This window comes from Apus apus, chromosome 1 (assembly GCF_020740795.1).
Source record: "Apus apus isolate bApuApu2 chromosome 1, bApuApu2.pri.cur, whole genome shotgun sequence".
NCBI classification, from domain to species: domain Eukaryota; kingdom Metazoa; phylum Chordata; class Aves; order Apodiformes; family Apodidae; genus Apus; species Apus apus.
The window spans coordinates 25338643-25355925 of record NC_067282.1 but is presented as its reverse complement, the minus strand read 5'-3'; the positions used below and the strand labels follow the sequence as shown (position 1 = coordinate 25355925).

The window sequence follows — 17283 nt, the reverse complement described above, 5'->3', positions numbered from 1 at the left end:
GTACAGGCCTGCAGAAGAGCACAGAGCAGTTCCAAAAGTGTGCAGTTCAAAGGCATGCTGGACAGATGAAAGCTACTGAAATGGATACAATTGTCACATGTTAACAGGGGAGAAAAAAGAATGAGTAAACAAGATTAGCTCAGTAGGATAAGGATATGTGATTGAATTGTCATCTAGTGTATCAGCGTGAAACGGTTTCCTGGAAATACCACATCAAAGCTAAAAACAATCCAGAACACAATGCAACATCTAGTAGCAATTGGACCTGTTTCAGCAGTCAGACTTCAAGGACAAAAAGGGGACTTCTAATCAGGGTGTCAAAATGATGTGGATGCATGGAGGCTGCTGAATTTCCAGTTTCTGCAGAGAGCCATGAAGTTCCTCTAAAACATACAGACCCTTGATTTGGTCTTCTACAAATATCTATCTGTTCAGCTGCTTGGCTTTCTTGAGGGTGCTTGTCTCTGGAAAATGAATGCCAGAAGAATGGAAACACATTTCATAACTGCTGTATTTATTGCTTTTAAAAAGTTGACAAGGAAAGAGAAAATCATAGCCTCTACATTCAGAAATTACTTTGGTGTTTTTGCTATTGCAGTACACAGTGTGAGAAATGCCTTTGAAAGTATTTTTTTTCCTGAATTTCAGTTACTTAATGTACTCTGAAAATCCAGCCTTTAAAATTTATCACCTTAGCACCAGAAGTGTGCTCATAGTCACACCTGAAGATTTGAGATGTGGTGAACATAGAAGTCTTTATTCTTCTTCCCCTACCCTTTGTGACTGTGCAGGTGCTGTCACACCCAGAGTGACTCTGTTTATTTCAGAAAGTTAAATGGACTTAATCAAGGTCAAGCTAGGACCTTGGTGTTTTCAGTCCTTTGCTTCTGTCTGTTTTCCACAGTCACAGCACCCCATAATGTCTGGTGCAGTTGACTGGAGCTGATGGCTGGTCTAATGGAGCTGCCATCTCACCCGTGTTCCCAGTGCAATATTGGCCTGTTCTGTGAGCCACACCCCCTGTCACTCACATCTAATTTGAGAGCTTGTGGGTGCATAGAAGTCAAGTGATGGCTTGAAGACAGACTTCAAGGTTCCTGTCTGAGTCACTGGAAGTCTATGGGAGAGTGTATTTTTCCCAGATAACTTTCCCACTCAACCTGCTTTTCCCGGAGCCTTTCCCACTTCTGTTTAGAGGCTGTTTTCATCCTCAGGTTGTGCTGCTGCCCCTTGCTGTCATGACCACAGAATGATGAACAGACTGGGAATATGTAACCAGTCTTTTTTTAATGAAAAACAACAGGAATAAAACTAATTACAACTGAATTATTAAGCATAGTTATCACTAGCTATGCAAGTAGTCCACTGAAACTCTGTGATCATGTGCATTTTTATGTAAGGGTTTGAATACCATACCTGGGAATAGAGAAGAGGATTTTATTTTTGTTTAGTGGTGGTTTTTATGAGAACAAAGAACTGAGTTCTTCCACCTCTCTTGGCTGTGGGAGGGGTTCATCTCACCTAATCTAGCCATGGGAAGGATGAATGTCTAAGCATCTTCACAGGATGACTTTGCCCCCTTTGGGGTGTGGTACTGTGCTCACATTTAAGCAGTCTGGGTCCCCATTGCCACCCTTGCACTGCTGAAGACCTCACTGCAAATAAGTCTTCTGTTGTTTTGCTTTATTTGTTTTGAAGTTTATTGGCTGGTTCACTTCCCCCATGTGGATGGCTGCCCAGTCTCCAGCCATTGCTGCCAGCATGAAAGCAGGTTTGGGAAGAAGCAGCAGGGGCAGGGAATGAGAGAACCTCTTCAGCACCTGCACAGACTTCCATCAGTTTACATTGGCTGTGAGCCTGCACTCTGTAGTGGATGGAGTGAATCATCTGGTCACAGTGCCTCTCATCTTCTATCAACTAGAGAAGGCATTTATACTATTAGTTTACACAACATTCCCAACTTTAAGGTTGCTGAATTAGGCTAAGATAAGTTCTCCCACCAATTTAGGAATATTTTCATGCAAGCAGTTATTCTGGAGGGACCAGAGTATATGAATGGATAAAGATGCTTCCATCTTCATTTCCCTAAGGCATGGTAGAAATTTGAGAGTTAGTGTTGGTTTAGTTACTTGGACACTGAATAGTCCAAAAGGAATTTCGTAGTTTTCTTGCTGAAGGTCACTTAGAACAGGATCTGATGAGTAAGTTACATAATGTAAATACAAATACATGGTTCTAATGGGGAGGATAAAGCAAAATACAGAAAAGCTGTTTGAAGTGTACACCATGCTGTGTTTGGACTGCATGAGATAGGATCCTGTAGTAAAAAAATAGCATGCAGTGAGGTGGGTCTTGATCAGCATGCATGTGCTCAACAGTGGAAACAGATTTAGATGTGTAATATATGACAGATTTGTCAGTTCTTTGACAGTACTGATACATGTTTTGTAAGTGGTTGACATATGTTTGACATTTATGTGTCTGTTTGTATGTGCATGTGTGTGTCATGAAGTACTGTATTGTTGGGCTAAAGAAGTAAACCAGGTTTCACTGAGAAATGAGGCAGAACGCCACGTGGCAAGACTTTTTTCCCCTAGACCAGCACCTCCAAATAACATTTATGACAATTTCCTCTTAAAGTGGTTGGGTCCATTGTACAGTTACGTGGATACGCACCTAGTTTACCGTCTTTGAAAAGGTGATGAATTAGGCACTGAGTGTCTGGAATGATCTTGGGCTTCTGTGCCCACACTGGTAAAATAGTTAAAGAATTGCTGGTATGAAGTGTGTTGTGAATAATAGAGACATAATAGATGTTTTTTCTTTTTCAAGGTGTTCATCTTTACTATGTTGGTGGGGAAGTTTATGCTGAATGTGTCAGTGACAGCAGTATTTTTGTGCAAAGCCGCAACTGTAACTATCAGCATGGGTTCCACCCAGCCACTGTCTGCAAGATCCCCAGTGGCTGCAGCCTCAAGATCTTCAACAACCAGCTCTTTGCCCAGCTGCTTGCCCAGTCAGTCAATCATGGTTTTGAAGTGGTGTATGAGCTGACCAAGATGTGTACTATTCGAATGAGCTTTGTTAAGGTAAGGATTTTTTGTTTGCTCTTGCATTTCTGAAAAGGCAAATCCCATCACTTGCTAACTGTGGTGCAAAGCTAGACATCATGAAATCCTTCCCAGGAGGAGATTTAGACACCCAGCTTGCAGATAGCAATTCAGACTGCCTGTTTTCCAGTATTGCCTTAATCTTCTGGATGCTTAAAATCACTAGTTTTTGTGATAAACCTGGAGATTTCTTAGATTCCAAAAATTAGGCTTTTTGTGGAGAGTAAGCAGAGACTGAATGGTGGTATTGCCCTATTGATTGCATAAAGAGCTCAAGTTAGAGGGGCTTAGCAACATGTAGATGCTGCAGCCCATGTCTTGGGCAGATGGGATCTTTCCTGTTGTTACTGGTCTGCAATAGAGTTTGGTAGAGCCCTAGATCTGAAAATAATGTCCTTATGTTTCCAGACTCATTTACAGTTTCACCATTACTATAGACTGGTATATATGGTCTTGAGTCAAGAAACACTGGGTCCTCCTTCAGCCCCCGCTGAGCTTGCTGGGAATTGTTGTTTGCCAGAGATTGTCATAATTTCTGATGACATTCACTCTGGCCAACCACACTACCAGAAGGGATTGTTGCAAGCAGAATACAAAATCCAAAAGAATATCTGTCCTTCCCCTGTTAGTTTGGAAGAGACAGGAGGCCATCAAAGCCATTACCATTTCCATGTCTGAACTTTGCAGTCTGACCACTCTGTGTGATGTATCACTCTTTGTGGGAGTTTCTTAAATCTTATAAATAGCCTTCTCAGCAGAATGAGATCTCTTCACTCCTTTTACCACTTAGGATTTACTTAGGTGCCTATTGTAGCATCTAAACCCCAAAGAAGGGTGAGTATTTTCAGACTGTTTACAGGTGTACTAGACTGATTCGTGTAGTGCTGCTGGGGAGAGCTGGCAGCAATTTTCAGCCTGCAAACCAGTGACGTTGCGCCATAAGAAGCAACTTGGTCCTGCCAGCTACCAGAAGCAGCTTGAGTATGTCCCTTTGTCTTGCAGATTTGGTTCTCTACAAATGACTTAATCAAGCTGATTGAATTCACATCTAGGATAGTAGAAAACTGCTTGAGACTGAAGGCCTGTTCCCCTGTGTACTGAAAAACAGATGAGTTTGGTCCCATGCAGCTCTTTGGTTATGACTCTTTATAGCCATCGTTGGGGACCCATCTCCTTAGCATTCTGAGAGCATTAGGAGTGCCCTGTAACTTTTCCCAAGAGTACAAGTCAAAATCTCTTTGCCTGTGACCATGCTGTTGCTTTTACCTTGGGAAGGAACTGACATCTCATTCGCACGCAAGCATTAGGGGAGAAAAAGAAAGCAAGAAACCCAACAAACAGCATTTTCTTTAATTGAAGACGTGAATGGGCATGTTGTTTATAAAAGTAGTGTAGCCAGTTACGCAATACCTTCATTATCTCAGCCTCTCAGGGGCAGTCCCTTTGATGTGTTATCTGCCTCCATGCCCAGCATGGCAGGAGAAATGGTGGTGTTGATGCACTAAAAGGCACTGCTGCCATATTATCACTTTGCTTTGTGGAAACAATAACAGTCTCTATAGCACCTCAGGCACCAGAAGACCAGTGCAAGGAGTTATTTTCAACCCTTTCCCGTAACCTTTTGAAAACAGCTATGCAAATCTCTTCAAGGTTCTTCCTTCCTAGCCTGCAAATACTCTTTTCTTTACACAGTCTTCTCAAATTATTTCTTTCCCAAGGAGTGAACCTCGGTGTGTTCAGTCTGGGGATAGAAATACTCACGGGTGTTGGGTATGCAGAGCACAGGAGCATGTTGGCTGTCAGAGCCACACACCAGCAGTCCCCAGGTGCAGGGAAGTCCTTTAAGTTCTCCCCTGATTCATGACCATGTGCTGCTGGTCACATACAGCCCACAGGGCAAGGAGATCCAAAGAGTGGAGACCCTGCCTCCTTCCCCACCAATGCTTAAGCTACCAATTGGGAGGCAGGGTTGGGTAAGGACTAAGATGTGAGAAACTTGCCAGGACCATATCACCTTCTGGAGGCAGGACATGAGACAGAGGGAGGTGAAGGTCCTGTCCCCTCTGATACCCTTAGTGTGCCCACTGAACAGCTGGGAGGAGCTCAGCCCTTAGGCAAAGATGAGTGTATTGTCAGTGAGAGCAGAGTAATTCCCATCCACTGAGCACTGCTGATAACAAAGCAGGATGGCTGGCTTTTGTCCCCTTTCCACAGATGAGGCAGCTGAAGCACCAAGTGGTGAGTTTCTCTAAGCCAAGGACTAAACACTGCACCCTCCCTCCTACGTTTCCCCAGGTCCTGGGGCTAAGGGGGATGAATGACCCAGCAGAATTGGCCTTGCTGATGCACCCCAGCGCTTTGGGACATGGCTGGTGCTTGAGCTGGAGAGAGAGCTGTTGCCTACAGGAGGATGGGAAGGGCTGGAGCACCAGGACCTCTTGGCTGATCTCCCCTGTGCCATAAGGCGCATTTTTGGTCTCCCCAAGGTGGTATCAGTATTCATTTCCCACCACCTGCGCAAAACACCTCCACAGCTGTGCAAGTTGTTCTCTTTATATTTGCTTGTTCAGAGAGCTCCAGCTCCGAGTTCCTGCTAGCCCTGGGGGGGAAGGAGGCTGCCTGCGGCCCAGGAGTGCTGTCCAAGAGGCACGGGGACCCTGGTCTCCGAGCAGTTCCCGGCGGGCAGCTCCATCCAGGACAGCCAGGCTGGGGAAGGTGGCAGCGAGCTCTGGGGAGTTACCAGCAGAGGGAGATACCAGCCACCTGCAGGTGCTGCCAGGCTCCTCCAGCTCGGACAGGTTGTGCTTCCGACCTGTATTCCCTTTTCCTCTGGATTTTCTGTCCTGCCCATCAGGAGAGGTGCACCGGATCCTCTGAGTCTTGTGCATCCGGCCATGTATCTCCACTGCACCCGTGTACTTCAGATTCCACAAGCTGAGAAATCTGAGCTGCTATAAGAATGGCATTTTTTGCAGACATTGCCGAAACATAAATCCGAGATGCCAGTGAGGATAGGCCTTTTCTAGCCTGATAAATGCTCTGCAAATCAGAAAAATGCAGCCTGACTAAAGCTACGTTCAGGCTTTAGTGGGCCCATATCTTGCTCTTCTGCTTTCTTCCCCCTTTTCTTTAGTAAGTAGAAACGGATTTTATCCAGACCACTTTTTCTGGCATCTAGTTTTGGTGTTGATTCTAAGTTTTGCAGCTGATCATCCAGAGAAGTGGGTCCTAGAAGCCTCAGTTGTCTGAGTTGTTCAGCACTCTACAATTTAGGTACCTTTGGAAGGCATCAGTCTATATATCTCCATGTCCTTTTCTCATGACAAAGAATACCAACCCACCTGACTAACGTAATGATAGGTAAGGCTCAGCTTCTCTGAGCAGCGGGACTGCAAATGAAGAGCCTCCTCTTGCAGCAGGACCATGTTTTGCACGTTGTCCTCTGGAAATCCAAGTTCTGGCAGTGAGATGGCTCGTTAGCTGTGAGACTGTGAGACCTATAGAAAATGTCCATAGATACACAGGTTAAGTTTAAGGTAAAAGGGACATGAGAACCTTGCTGGAAGTTTACAAGAGATTCAGATAAATGCCTAGGACTTCTAGAGTGTCACACTCATAGGATACATCTGTACCAATGTGACCAGGATAATTTCCAGTTCCTGGCCTGCTTTCCACCTGTGCCAGAATGCCATCTGCCAGACTTTCCTGGGCACATTCCTGGGGCGCAAACCAGAGGGACCATTCCCCATGGTTTGTTTGCAGGCAGCCAAGACTGGCAACAGGCCTTTCTGTGCCAGTTGGTGTCAGCATCTAGAAGTGTGACTGAGCATTTTTAATTTAACATTATAGATAACTATGATAACAATAACTTTAAAAGGGAGCAAAATTTCTAGAAAAAATTATCCCTAGGACAAAGCATTAAATCTTGGAAACTTGAGTGATGGACTACGTGTAGTTGTATTAGACGTGTGTCAGCACTAGAGTTGTGTTTTAATGTGTGTTGTGTTTTTTTTTTTAAAAAAAAAAACCCTCATTTTGGTCCTTTGATGTTTTTATAGGGCTGGGGAGCAGAGTATCATCGCCAGGATGTTACAAGCACACCCTGCTGGATTGAGATTCACCTTCATGGACCATTGCAATGGCTGGATAAGGTGTTGACACAGATGGGCTCACCTCATAACCCTATCTCCTCAGTCTCTTAAGAATCATCTCTAGAATTCCCTTAGAATGGATGCTATTGCAGGCAGTGGCTTATAGAATTTCTAGTGAACAGGAGCTTCTATATGTAGGTGTATGTAGATGTAAATATATCTATACATAGTCTACTCTTTTTTTTTCATGTTACGTTTTATGGTTTCTAGTTACTCTGATGCCAGTACAGTAAGTTTAGAAATTCAGGTATAGCATATCTGTTCTCTAGTACAAAATAAGCCAAATTCCTGCAAAAGCGTCAGTCATTTCCTGTGAGCATCTTCATTCCCCAGTCAAGCCAGTAAATGTTGCCAATTCTCAGCACTTCCATGCAGATTCAGAAACCTGGCTGTAGCTGTTCCTAGTAGGTGAAATTCACCCCTTTGCAGGCAACCAAAGTCAGTTCTCTGCACCATTTATATCCAATTTACATCCTAATTTCAGGTCTAGAAGAGGACCTTAGGTGGTGCACAGGACTTATGCATAGAGATTACTTTTTTCCACTGAACTGAAGGACTGTACTGCAATTCCAGTCTATCTCCCTACTGCAAAGTACGATGGGACAACAGATCCTGTGAGGAGCTGAGGCACCCGTCTCCCCTGGGATTTGGCAGGAGGAGAGAGTCCTTGGGACATGTTCAGCACTGGAGCCTTATCAGAGCATTCTGGACACAGCTGAGTAGTCTGCTACTGTTAGCACAGCAGGGTACGGTACTGCTGCACTGAAAAGCAATGAGCTCGTAAAGAAAGAAGAAAAAGTTTGAAATATATGCCTATAAGTTTAAACAGTAATTAACTTCCAGTGCTTCTTTGCAAAGTACATACATGCTTGCATATGTATCTGGCATGTAAATGGAATCCTAGCCATTATACACTATTGATGTAGTTTGTTTTAAAGTTAGGACTGTCTGTAGTTAGACTGCTGTGCTGATATCAAGGGTACGTCTAAAAGGGACTTGAACTGTGATTCAGAAAAGATTTGGCTTTAGTGCAGTCCACACATGCATCTTATTAAAAGTAGTCACCTTCATACTCCCTTACTAGAAAGTCAAGAGGCATTTCTGGAGAGCATGATCCTTCTGACCTGTTGAAAATGTCTGCATTAGGGTGACATGACTTTCAGCAAATTTAACTATTGGCTGGAAGTTTGATCAAAAGCACCTGATTCCGGGCAATCAAAGCCAACAGCCATGTCAGTTGTTAGCATTTGGGATGACTGGTATCATTGTACTACTACAATACACTGTGATCATTTGGTATCACTGTGTGAACTCTTTTCTGTTTTGATGGTCTCTAGGGCCTCACTGCATGGGATGCTGTGCATGCACACAGCACCTGGCAGCTCCTTCCCAAGAGAGGGGGAGAGCTCTCATGAGGAGGGGGGAAATGGTAACAGTGGAAGAAGCAAACAAGTAAATCGGGAGATGATCTCTGCCAAGATGTAGTGAGAAAAAGTAAGGCAAATCATGAAATATTGGGAACACCAAGTAAACCATTTCTTTCCATTTATTTTTGAACAAAGTCTCTCTTACAGGTTTCTCTACTGTGTGATTTGAGATCAGTTAGAATTCAGGTTTCTCATAATTTACAGCAGTGGAACTTTGTATCTCACATTAATGTCTACCCATTTTGGGAAGAGATACTTTCTGCTGAAAGGTCTTCATGAACCTGTCAACCTGTAGTCAATTTAAAGCCTTTAAATGCACTTATTAATACTGAAGCTTTTCCTGAGAGATTTAAAACCACTTAAAATGAGACTACTTGGTCAAAGGCAGATTTTTTAAAATGTTTTTTTGAGCCATCAGCAATTCAAAGCCCCTTGAAAGTTTCTGTGGAGAAATACTGTGCATCAGCAGGCAGCGGGGGAAATTTGATCAGGTAGTGGCATTAAGCACATTGGTCGTGGTACAGAGACTAGTTGTTTTTCTATTAAGTAGCCAAGAGAAGACTGATTAACTGCTGCCAGTTCTTCAGCAGCACCAGTATGAATGTGCCATTTGCATCCAGCGGTGACAGAAGGACACCTGTCACATTGACTGCATGGAGTAAGCACGTCACGTTTCAGTGTTTTTTTGATGTTATAGTGTGTGTGACATCTTACTAATTCACAATTATGTCCATGAGATACCTTGCAAACAAGAGAGCAATGGAACAAACACATTGATGAGCAGAGATAATGCACGTTCAGATAAATTTTATTTGCTTACTCAAGCAGTTGGGAGTTTCTAATTACTTATGATACTTCCCAAGTACAAGTGAAATGTACCACAGCATACTTTCTTGCAGATAATTCAGTTACCAATTTAACCCCTCATTTCAGTATTGCCTCTGTGATATCAATTGGGTTGAGAAGTGAGACAAGAATGTGAAAAACAGGCCTTTTTTTGTGGATCAGTGAAGCCAAAAGGTTGCCAACTTCTCTAGTCAGGGGGCCAAAATGGTGGATTTGAGCAGGGTGGTTTTTTATAAGTACAAGCCATCACAGTCTGGTGCAGAAAAGAGTCGTGAGTTACACATAGATTTGATAGTGTCACTTCTGTGAACAATTCTGCCCTCTCTGTCCCATCAGAATCAAAGCAAAATGTCTGCACCAGCTGGATGAAAGTGTCATTCATAGTTCGTGAAATCCCGTAAAACAGTGTAGATCACTATAGAGAACACTATTTGGACTCTTGCCTCTCTTGAGAATGAAAAATCTCAGACATACTTAGTTCCAGGAGCCCGAGAGATCAGGGCAGCTCAGAAGTCCTCCAGTCAGCCCCAGAGTACTCCATCCCCATGCACTGTCATACCAAGATAGATACAACCACTGCTGATCGAGTGGACATCTTCACAAGCATTCCTGCTGCATTTGATCTGAGGCATTCTGAAGGCAACATATTTAGCCTGGTGTTGGAACAATACACTTTTTGACAGTGTTCTATTTGGCTGGAATTATTATATTGTAAAAGGGATTATTCACGTTTTGTGTTTTACTGTTAATAAAGATGTTTCTGATTTAAGAGCTCTTTCCTTTGTTGTCTCCCATTTTTCTCTTTGAAAGACATTGGCCTTGAAAAGCTGTAGGTCCCAATCCTACCACCAGTGATTTTGGGAACCAGAGAATTTAGAAAGTCTTTTATTTGTGCAAGTCCATCTTAGGAAAGAAGTATCAGTGGTTTCACTGAGTAACAGTATGAGGCAACACTTCCAGCAAAATGAGATGATAAGACACTACAAACTGGATTTAAAATTTAGTAAGGATCATCATCTGCCTGTTACAAAGGATTTGAAGATTCAAGAGGATGGTTCAGCTTCCTTTTGAAGGAGGCAGCCCTGGTCTGACAGACAGTTCATGAGCAGTGATGATGCTTGATGACAGGAGCCCAGGCTGTGGACCAGACTGATGTTAGTGGGAAGACAAGATTTGCAGCTGTGCAGGTCTCAAAACTGCTCAAGGGAAAAAGTAAAGCAAGAATGTACTGGTACAGAAGTCAGGTTTTAATCTTCCTAAAATTCAGATTTTGTTCTGCAGTAACAGAAGCAAGGCAGTAGAAGACATAATGGTCTTGAAGCCACTCAGAAGCTATCCCAGACACTCCTGGGTTCATTCACACATGGCTTGAGAATCCCACCTGAAACTGCCCAAACAGGCCACCCCGTTACCAGCACCCACCTGTCACACCACCGACCTACAGGGCAGCTGAGCTGCACTGTGCTGAGCATCTCTGCTCAACTCAGCAAGTTTCATGTGTTTTGAGACAACCAACTCACGCAGCACTGTCTTAAACACCCCTTGTGCCCCCTTTCTAGCGTGTGGGTTGGTTTGTTGTTTGTTCAGTTTTTTTTAAATGTTTAATCACATCTGTTCACCCAAATGCTTTCATAAGCTGACCATCTCCAACAAAAGCAAATACTTTATTCTACAATTTCAGCCCATGACATTTTCACATATATTCTGACACAATGAAAAGAGTAATCTCATTTTACTTAAAGCTAAAATATAACAAGAGCATTGAACACAGAAGTTTTAATGCCACCTAGTCAGAGCTAGCCATTCTAGTAGAAAAAAAAAAAAACACAGAAATTTGACAACAAAAAAGAACAGGCTTTGGTTTTGTTTTTTAAGGAAAAGCAAAAAATTTTACTCCAACACTTATTGGTCCAGAACTGTTAATACAAAGTTTTTCAATTCCTTTTTATAAGATAAAAACAACTTGCACAATGCTAAGTACAATAAAACCTACTGAACAAGTTCTATACATACACAAAGCACAGTTTATACAAAATCTAAGACTAACAAATATTCCTGAAGAGACATTACACAGTGGATTAAACTGCTGCAATATCAAAGTAGTACTTCAATAGGCATCTACACCATTCAGGTAACCTCTGTTCTGAAAGGTGGTTTAATACAAACTTGTGTTCTAGAAACAAAACATGGGAACCAGCACTAAAATAACACAGTGTTTGGATTCTAAACCCAGTCAATTGCAAGTTCATCTGAATTGGCTAAAAACCTGAGAAGACCAGCACTACAGCCGATTAGCTCTCAGTTGTCTTTACAGAAGAATTCTAACTACACTTTTTTAGAATACAAAGACTACATAAAGGAAAAAAAATGCATAATTACATTTTTGTTTTTGTATGTGTTTGCTATTATGAGTAAAAAGCTTTAAAATTCGATTTAGTCACTTAAAAATAAGTGATAGTCTCATCTGTAATCAAGTTGTATTTCATGAAGAAGAGATTGGTCCTTACAAATAACGCCACAAAACAAGGTCCAACTCTCAGTTGCATACATTCCACCTAATTCTTCTCTAAAGTATTTTTGCCATTTATCTCTTTTGGAGCTTTTAAAATACCAATTATTTTACATGCTTTGCACAGACAATGAAGCATTGCAAACCTACTCAACTTGCAGAAAATGAATATATAGCAGGAGGATCACATGATTTGCGCCCTTCCAGGCCACTGGATCAACATCTTGATGGCATCCCTTTGCCTTTAGTGCAAGATTCTACTGGACATAAGTTTCTCATATCCCTGAGCAATTGCTGTTAGGTTGTGCCACTGGACTGGCTCAAATTCAGGACTTTTATTTCACAACTTCCATAGAAAGTAACCGACTTTCTTCAATGATTGCCATCAAAGAGTGACTTGTTTAACAGTAAGTCCTTATATATATTAAAAAAAAAAGTTAATTTAGTGGAAGACTTTGGTAGGAAAGGGGCTAAACATTACTAATATAAACAAATTCCTATTAAAAAATTAAACATCAAGATGAAATTTAAAAAAGAATAAAAAATAGACCCCTCCAGATTTGCTTACAAGTTTGCAGACACCCAAGCAGCTCAAAACCTCTCAAGTGCAAACAAGAGAAACACGTAACAGCAGCAACTTTCATTTTCCTTTAAACATTGAGATTCTTTGTATTTATATGAAATACCCATCCTATTCCTCCTTCAGCACCAGACTCATCAACAGGTCATCAATCTCTTCCGATTAACCAGTTGTTCCTTGAAACTGTTGCTGCCTTTGCTCCAAAGCCTGCTGACTTAACAGCTGCTGCTGTTTCTGTAGAAACTGCACTACTTCTGGACTTCTGAGTAGTGACTGCAAGAAAGAGAATCATAAAATCGTTCAAGTTGGAAGAGACCTGTAAGATCATCCAGTCCAACCCACTCACATATATTAAACAGCCATCACAGTGAATATATTTATAATACTTTTGCATTAAATCAATTTGTGCATTACCCACTGTTGTGGTTTAACTTCAGCGGGCAACTAAACATCACACACTCTCTTGCTCATTTCCCCCACGGTGGGAAAAAGCTCTTGCTCAGCAATAGCTAAAAATAGTCACTGTGTTATCAACACTGTTTTCATCAAAACTGAAAAACACAGTCCCATAAAAGCTACTGTGAAGAAAATTTACTGCATCTCAGTAAAAAGCAGTAAGCCCATATAAAAGAGGGCTGAATTGAATGCTGAAGAATTAAAAAACAGTCTAGAAACCGCTTCAGGACATCAGCAGTTAACAAGCAGTTGCATTAATACAATCTGAAAGCATATCCAGTATGTAAAGAACATTCAGTATCACAGTAAGTCAGCAAACAGGAGGAATGTATTCACATATTGCAAACAAACATCATTCAACTGTGCGTCAGTTTTGAGCCAATGTCTGCATTTCCCACTGCAGATAGCTCAAAAGTACTAAAATAAATAAATAAAATACTATAATCCTACAGCAAAACTCCTCTGCCTGTAAGAGCTCAAGCACCCAGACAATGCTTTTAGTCATTTGGTTTTCTATTAGGTCATCCTGAGAGGAGCAGGCAACGGGCCTCAATGATTCTTATGGGTCCCTTCCAACTTCAGACACTCTATGATTATATATTCACTGAGTGTTTAATAATTTCCCAGCATTTTAAACAGCAGTCCAGCTACAAGAAGCAAATTAAAAAATCCATCTGGCTCCTGGCCTGAAAAGTTGCAGCCTGTGGTCCAGCTCTGGTTGTTCACTCACATTCCTTTATAGTGACAGCACAAGTGTTTGTCAAAAGGGAAGTCAGGTTGCCAATGGATCTTTCCAAAATGTAACACAGGAAAAAAGGTTATTTTTCCTCACAACTAATTGCCTAGATTGCTTGCTGTTTTCCTTACTATGCATGGTCACTTCACTAATGTAACCAAAGAGTTGCTACAACTCTGTAGCAGATTTACATTCAAAAAGGACCAGGGACTTCCAGCACAGGGTCTAGAACTTTATGCTAAAAGGGACAATTATGCACAGGTTACAGTTGAAAACAACCATTCTGGCACATAACTCACACCTACAGCAGTGATGAACAGGCAAGGTAAGTGAAGTGGCCATGGAAAGTAGTTACTAATATAACAAGCAGACTCAGCGAACAGATGCGCAGCCACCTTTTCGTTACCCTACTTCAGCTTTACCTTATCAAGTTACTTCACTGCACAGGGTAGCTCTGCAGCAAGTAGCTCCTTCTCTGCTGCAGGTTTATCACAAGGAGCTATAGGCTCTCCATCCACAACTTGCTGCTATTCAGCCCCTTGCCTCAGCTCTCTCTACACCTTTATCCCAGTGCAAGCTGCACATCCAGCCACACATGCCCCGCCACAAAAGCCACTCCTCCCAGAGATTAACCACATGCAGCAACTTTATGCACAAGCAAAAAGGACTTGCTCCTTCTAAGTGAGCGATCTGCAGGCAGCTACCAGTGACATGCAGCAACTACCACGTGCAAGAATGTAAGGTATGGAAACCAGCCTTGGATACAACAGGCTGTGAGATCTTTCTGGGTCACTACATATCCCTCATGCCTTCCCTTGTGTAGATACACACAAAACAAAGAAATGCTAGAAGAAATAATGCTGAATTATAGAAACTGAGTCAGAGAAGCAGAAACCAGAACAAGGTGAATCTGAATCTCATTTCCCCAGAATACTGCAATGAAACCCTCAATTTTTGAGGAGCCTTGATGTAACTGTGCAAAAGCTCTCACTATTTAAGAGCTTCTAGTTGCTGTACTTCTACAAAAAAAAAAAAAGTTCCATAAATATGATCCCTTTCCAATGTAATTAAAGCCACATGACTAGAAACGGCCAGGAAAAGGGACAGCAAGTCAGTAAACAGGGCATGAAAAACAACAGATAATGCTTTTTTCTTGTAAAAACTGAAGAGCTACAAATAACCCTCCAAGTTTTAGAAATAATTAAATAGGTGCTACTGCTGAGAAAGATTTCAAGAATATATGACTGATGTTTCTCTGAAGACTTCAGATTTCTGAACAAGGAAGACAGCACTTGAAGCTAAACCATGGAGTTGCTTTGCCTAGCTAACAGAGAGAACAGGCAAACCGACCTATTAGTTTTAAGAGAAAAGAGACAGTAAAAACCAGAAACATAGCAAGTCGTAATGAAGAAGCCAAAGGAACAGTAAGTGCTGAATTATTTCCCTTCCTTGGGCTTAATTCTTTAAATATACTTAAAAGAGTAACAGAAGCATTTCAAAACTTAAAACAATGCCATTCACGCAGTCTACAAATATTACAGATCATACTGTTTGCTTATGGTTTGCTTTAACAACAAGCATATTTGCAAATTTAACTGTGACTGATAGGTCTACAACTTTTAAAACACACTACAATAAGTAAAGCTTACATCAGACCAAATATCCATGCACTGTTCTATCTGAAGCTTTACAGAAAGGTTGGTTTAACAAGTTAAAAACATCTCAGTTATACCAGAATCCCTGTGTGCCCTAAAGAGTTACACTGTAAGTCCTATTTACCCTTATGTGAGTTCAAAACCTGTAAGAAAACAAAACTTACCAGCCTCTTTTTATTCAGTACTTGTTCTAAAAGACTAGGTCTTGCTGGGCGATCTGCAACGGATCCTGTTCTCTGTTTTGCAACAGAAATGGAACCTTCAACACTGTCCTGCATATGAAAGGAAATTCAAAAAACAGAAAAGTGAGACTATAAACCTCAATATAACGACACATTTACTTTCCATCACAGAAAGTCCCAAACGTAAAGAATGCTTGCCTCACTAATCTGCAGAAGAAAACAACAGCACAAGAATGGAAACAAATTATTCAAAATTGGACTCTTCTTTCCGTATTATTTTTCACTATTTTATCAGTCCTAGTGAAACAACGCTGCTGAGTTTGTCTTCTAAACTGCAAAACTAATCAGGTTACTATGGCTAGTTAACGGCTTGAATTTATTTGATTGCCTCAGATGTAGCGAGCGCTACAGCTTGTATCGGAAGAGAAAAAAGACACGAGGTTTGCTCTCGCACCAGAGGAAGAGCGAACTCTAGGTCTGCTCCTTCGCTGATGGCCCCGGAGCTTTCCTCCCTTCCCCCTGGGCAGAAAGGTCCCGCTTCGTCTGGCAACAGCCGCTTTCCCAGGGGCAGGGCAGGCCCGTCCCGCCCAGCACCCGCGCCCCCCCCGCACCCACCTCGGCCCGCGCGCCGCCCCCCGCGGCGGCCGCCCCGCCGCCCCCCTGGGCCTGGTCGCTCTTCTTGCGCTTGTACTTGTCCTTGTAGATCTTGTTGCGGTGCCGCTTGCACATCCAGGGCTTGCGCTGCTTCACCACCTGCGTGGTGGTCTCGCTGCAGCCCTGGTAGTTGCAGCTCCTGCGGGCGCCGTCCGACGCCGCCTCGCCGCTCGAAGCCGCCGCCGCGGCCGCCGCCCCCTCCTCCTCCTCCAGCTCCTCCGGGCTGGCCGTGCTCTCGCCGCCCGCCCCCTCGGCCTCCTCCCCCGCCTCGGCCTCGCCGTCGCCGGGGCCCCCCAGCTCGCAGAATAACATGAGGCCGCCGCCCCCGGCCCCGGCCGCTGCCCCGGCCGCCGCCGCCTCCTCGCTGCCGCCCGGCTGCATCACCAGCAGCGCCAGCCGCGGCGGCGGGGAGGAGGCGGGGGCGGGGGCGGGGGGAGCGGCGGGGCTGCCCCGCACCGCGCCGGTCACCGAGCCCGCCGCCAGGGCCGCGCGCGCCCCGCCCCCCGCGCGCAGGCGCGAGAGCGCAGCCCTCGCCGCGCGCCTGCGCGCGGGTCACGGAGGCGCCCGGGCGGGGGGGGGGGGGAGGAGCGTGGCGCCTCCCGCCCCGGCGGCGCGCGCCTTGCGTCGTGCGTGCAGGCGCTCGTGCCGTGGGAAGGAAGCGGTGCTGCCTCCGTGTGTTCCCTGCAGTGGCCGTGGTTCCCTTTTCCTGTTAGTAAAGCAATCGAGCGTCCTGCTCACAGTCGTAGCCATTCGGTTTCACCCGTGGCCACGCCATAGGACAGTTTTCCCTCTTTCCCAAGATAACATGGTACAGAACCTGACGAGGTGCAGTCAACTGAGTAACTCAGTCCTCAGCACCTTTCACCCACCAGTCAGCCTTGACGTGGGCAAGATCACTCCCAGTTCTAGTATTTAATTTGGAATTTTAGACTTTTTTTTTTGGCTTGCTCTCCCCACACCTGCCCCAGTGCCTTTTC

The 17283-nt window shown here is 43.6% G+C and overlaps 2 protein-coding genes across 3 annotated transcripts in view; one reads left to right on the top strand and one right to left on the bottom strand.

Annotated features, from left to right (window-relative positions):
- SMAD9 (SMAD family member 9) overlaps positions 1–10190 on the top strand; it is a 39150-nt gene extending 28960 nt beyond the window's left edge. For both annotated transcript variants that reach the window (XM_051625214.1, XM_051625204.1), the window contains exons 6-7: positions 2833–3089; positions 7169–10190. In XM_051625214.1, coding sequence (XP_051481174.1) covers positions 2833–3089; positions 7169–7312 — 401 coding nt within the window. In that variant the 3' untranslated portion in view covers positions 7313–10190. The remainder of the gene's footprint in view (positions 1–2832; positions 3090–7168) is intronic.
- Positions 10191–11179: 989 nt separating this feature from the next.
- The window catches only part of RFXAP (regulatory factor X associated protein), a 50874-nt gene continuing 44770 nt past the window's right edge, over positions 11180–17283 (bottom strand). Inside the window, exons 2-4 of the mRNA XM_051608530.1 lie at positions 16268–16847; positions 15635–15742; positions 11180–12896 (exon numbers count right to left, since the gene is read on the bottom strand). Coding sequence (XP_051464490.1) covers positions 12786–12896; positions 15635–15742; positions 16268–16847 — 799 coding nt within the window. The 3' untranslated portion in view covers positions 11180–12785. The remainder of the gene's footprint in view (positions 12897–15634; positions 15743–16267; positions 16848–17283) is intronic.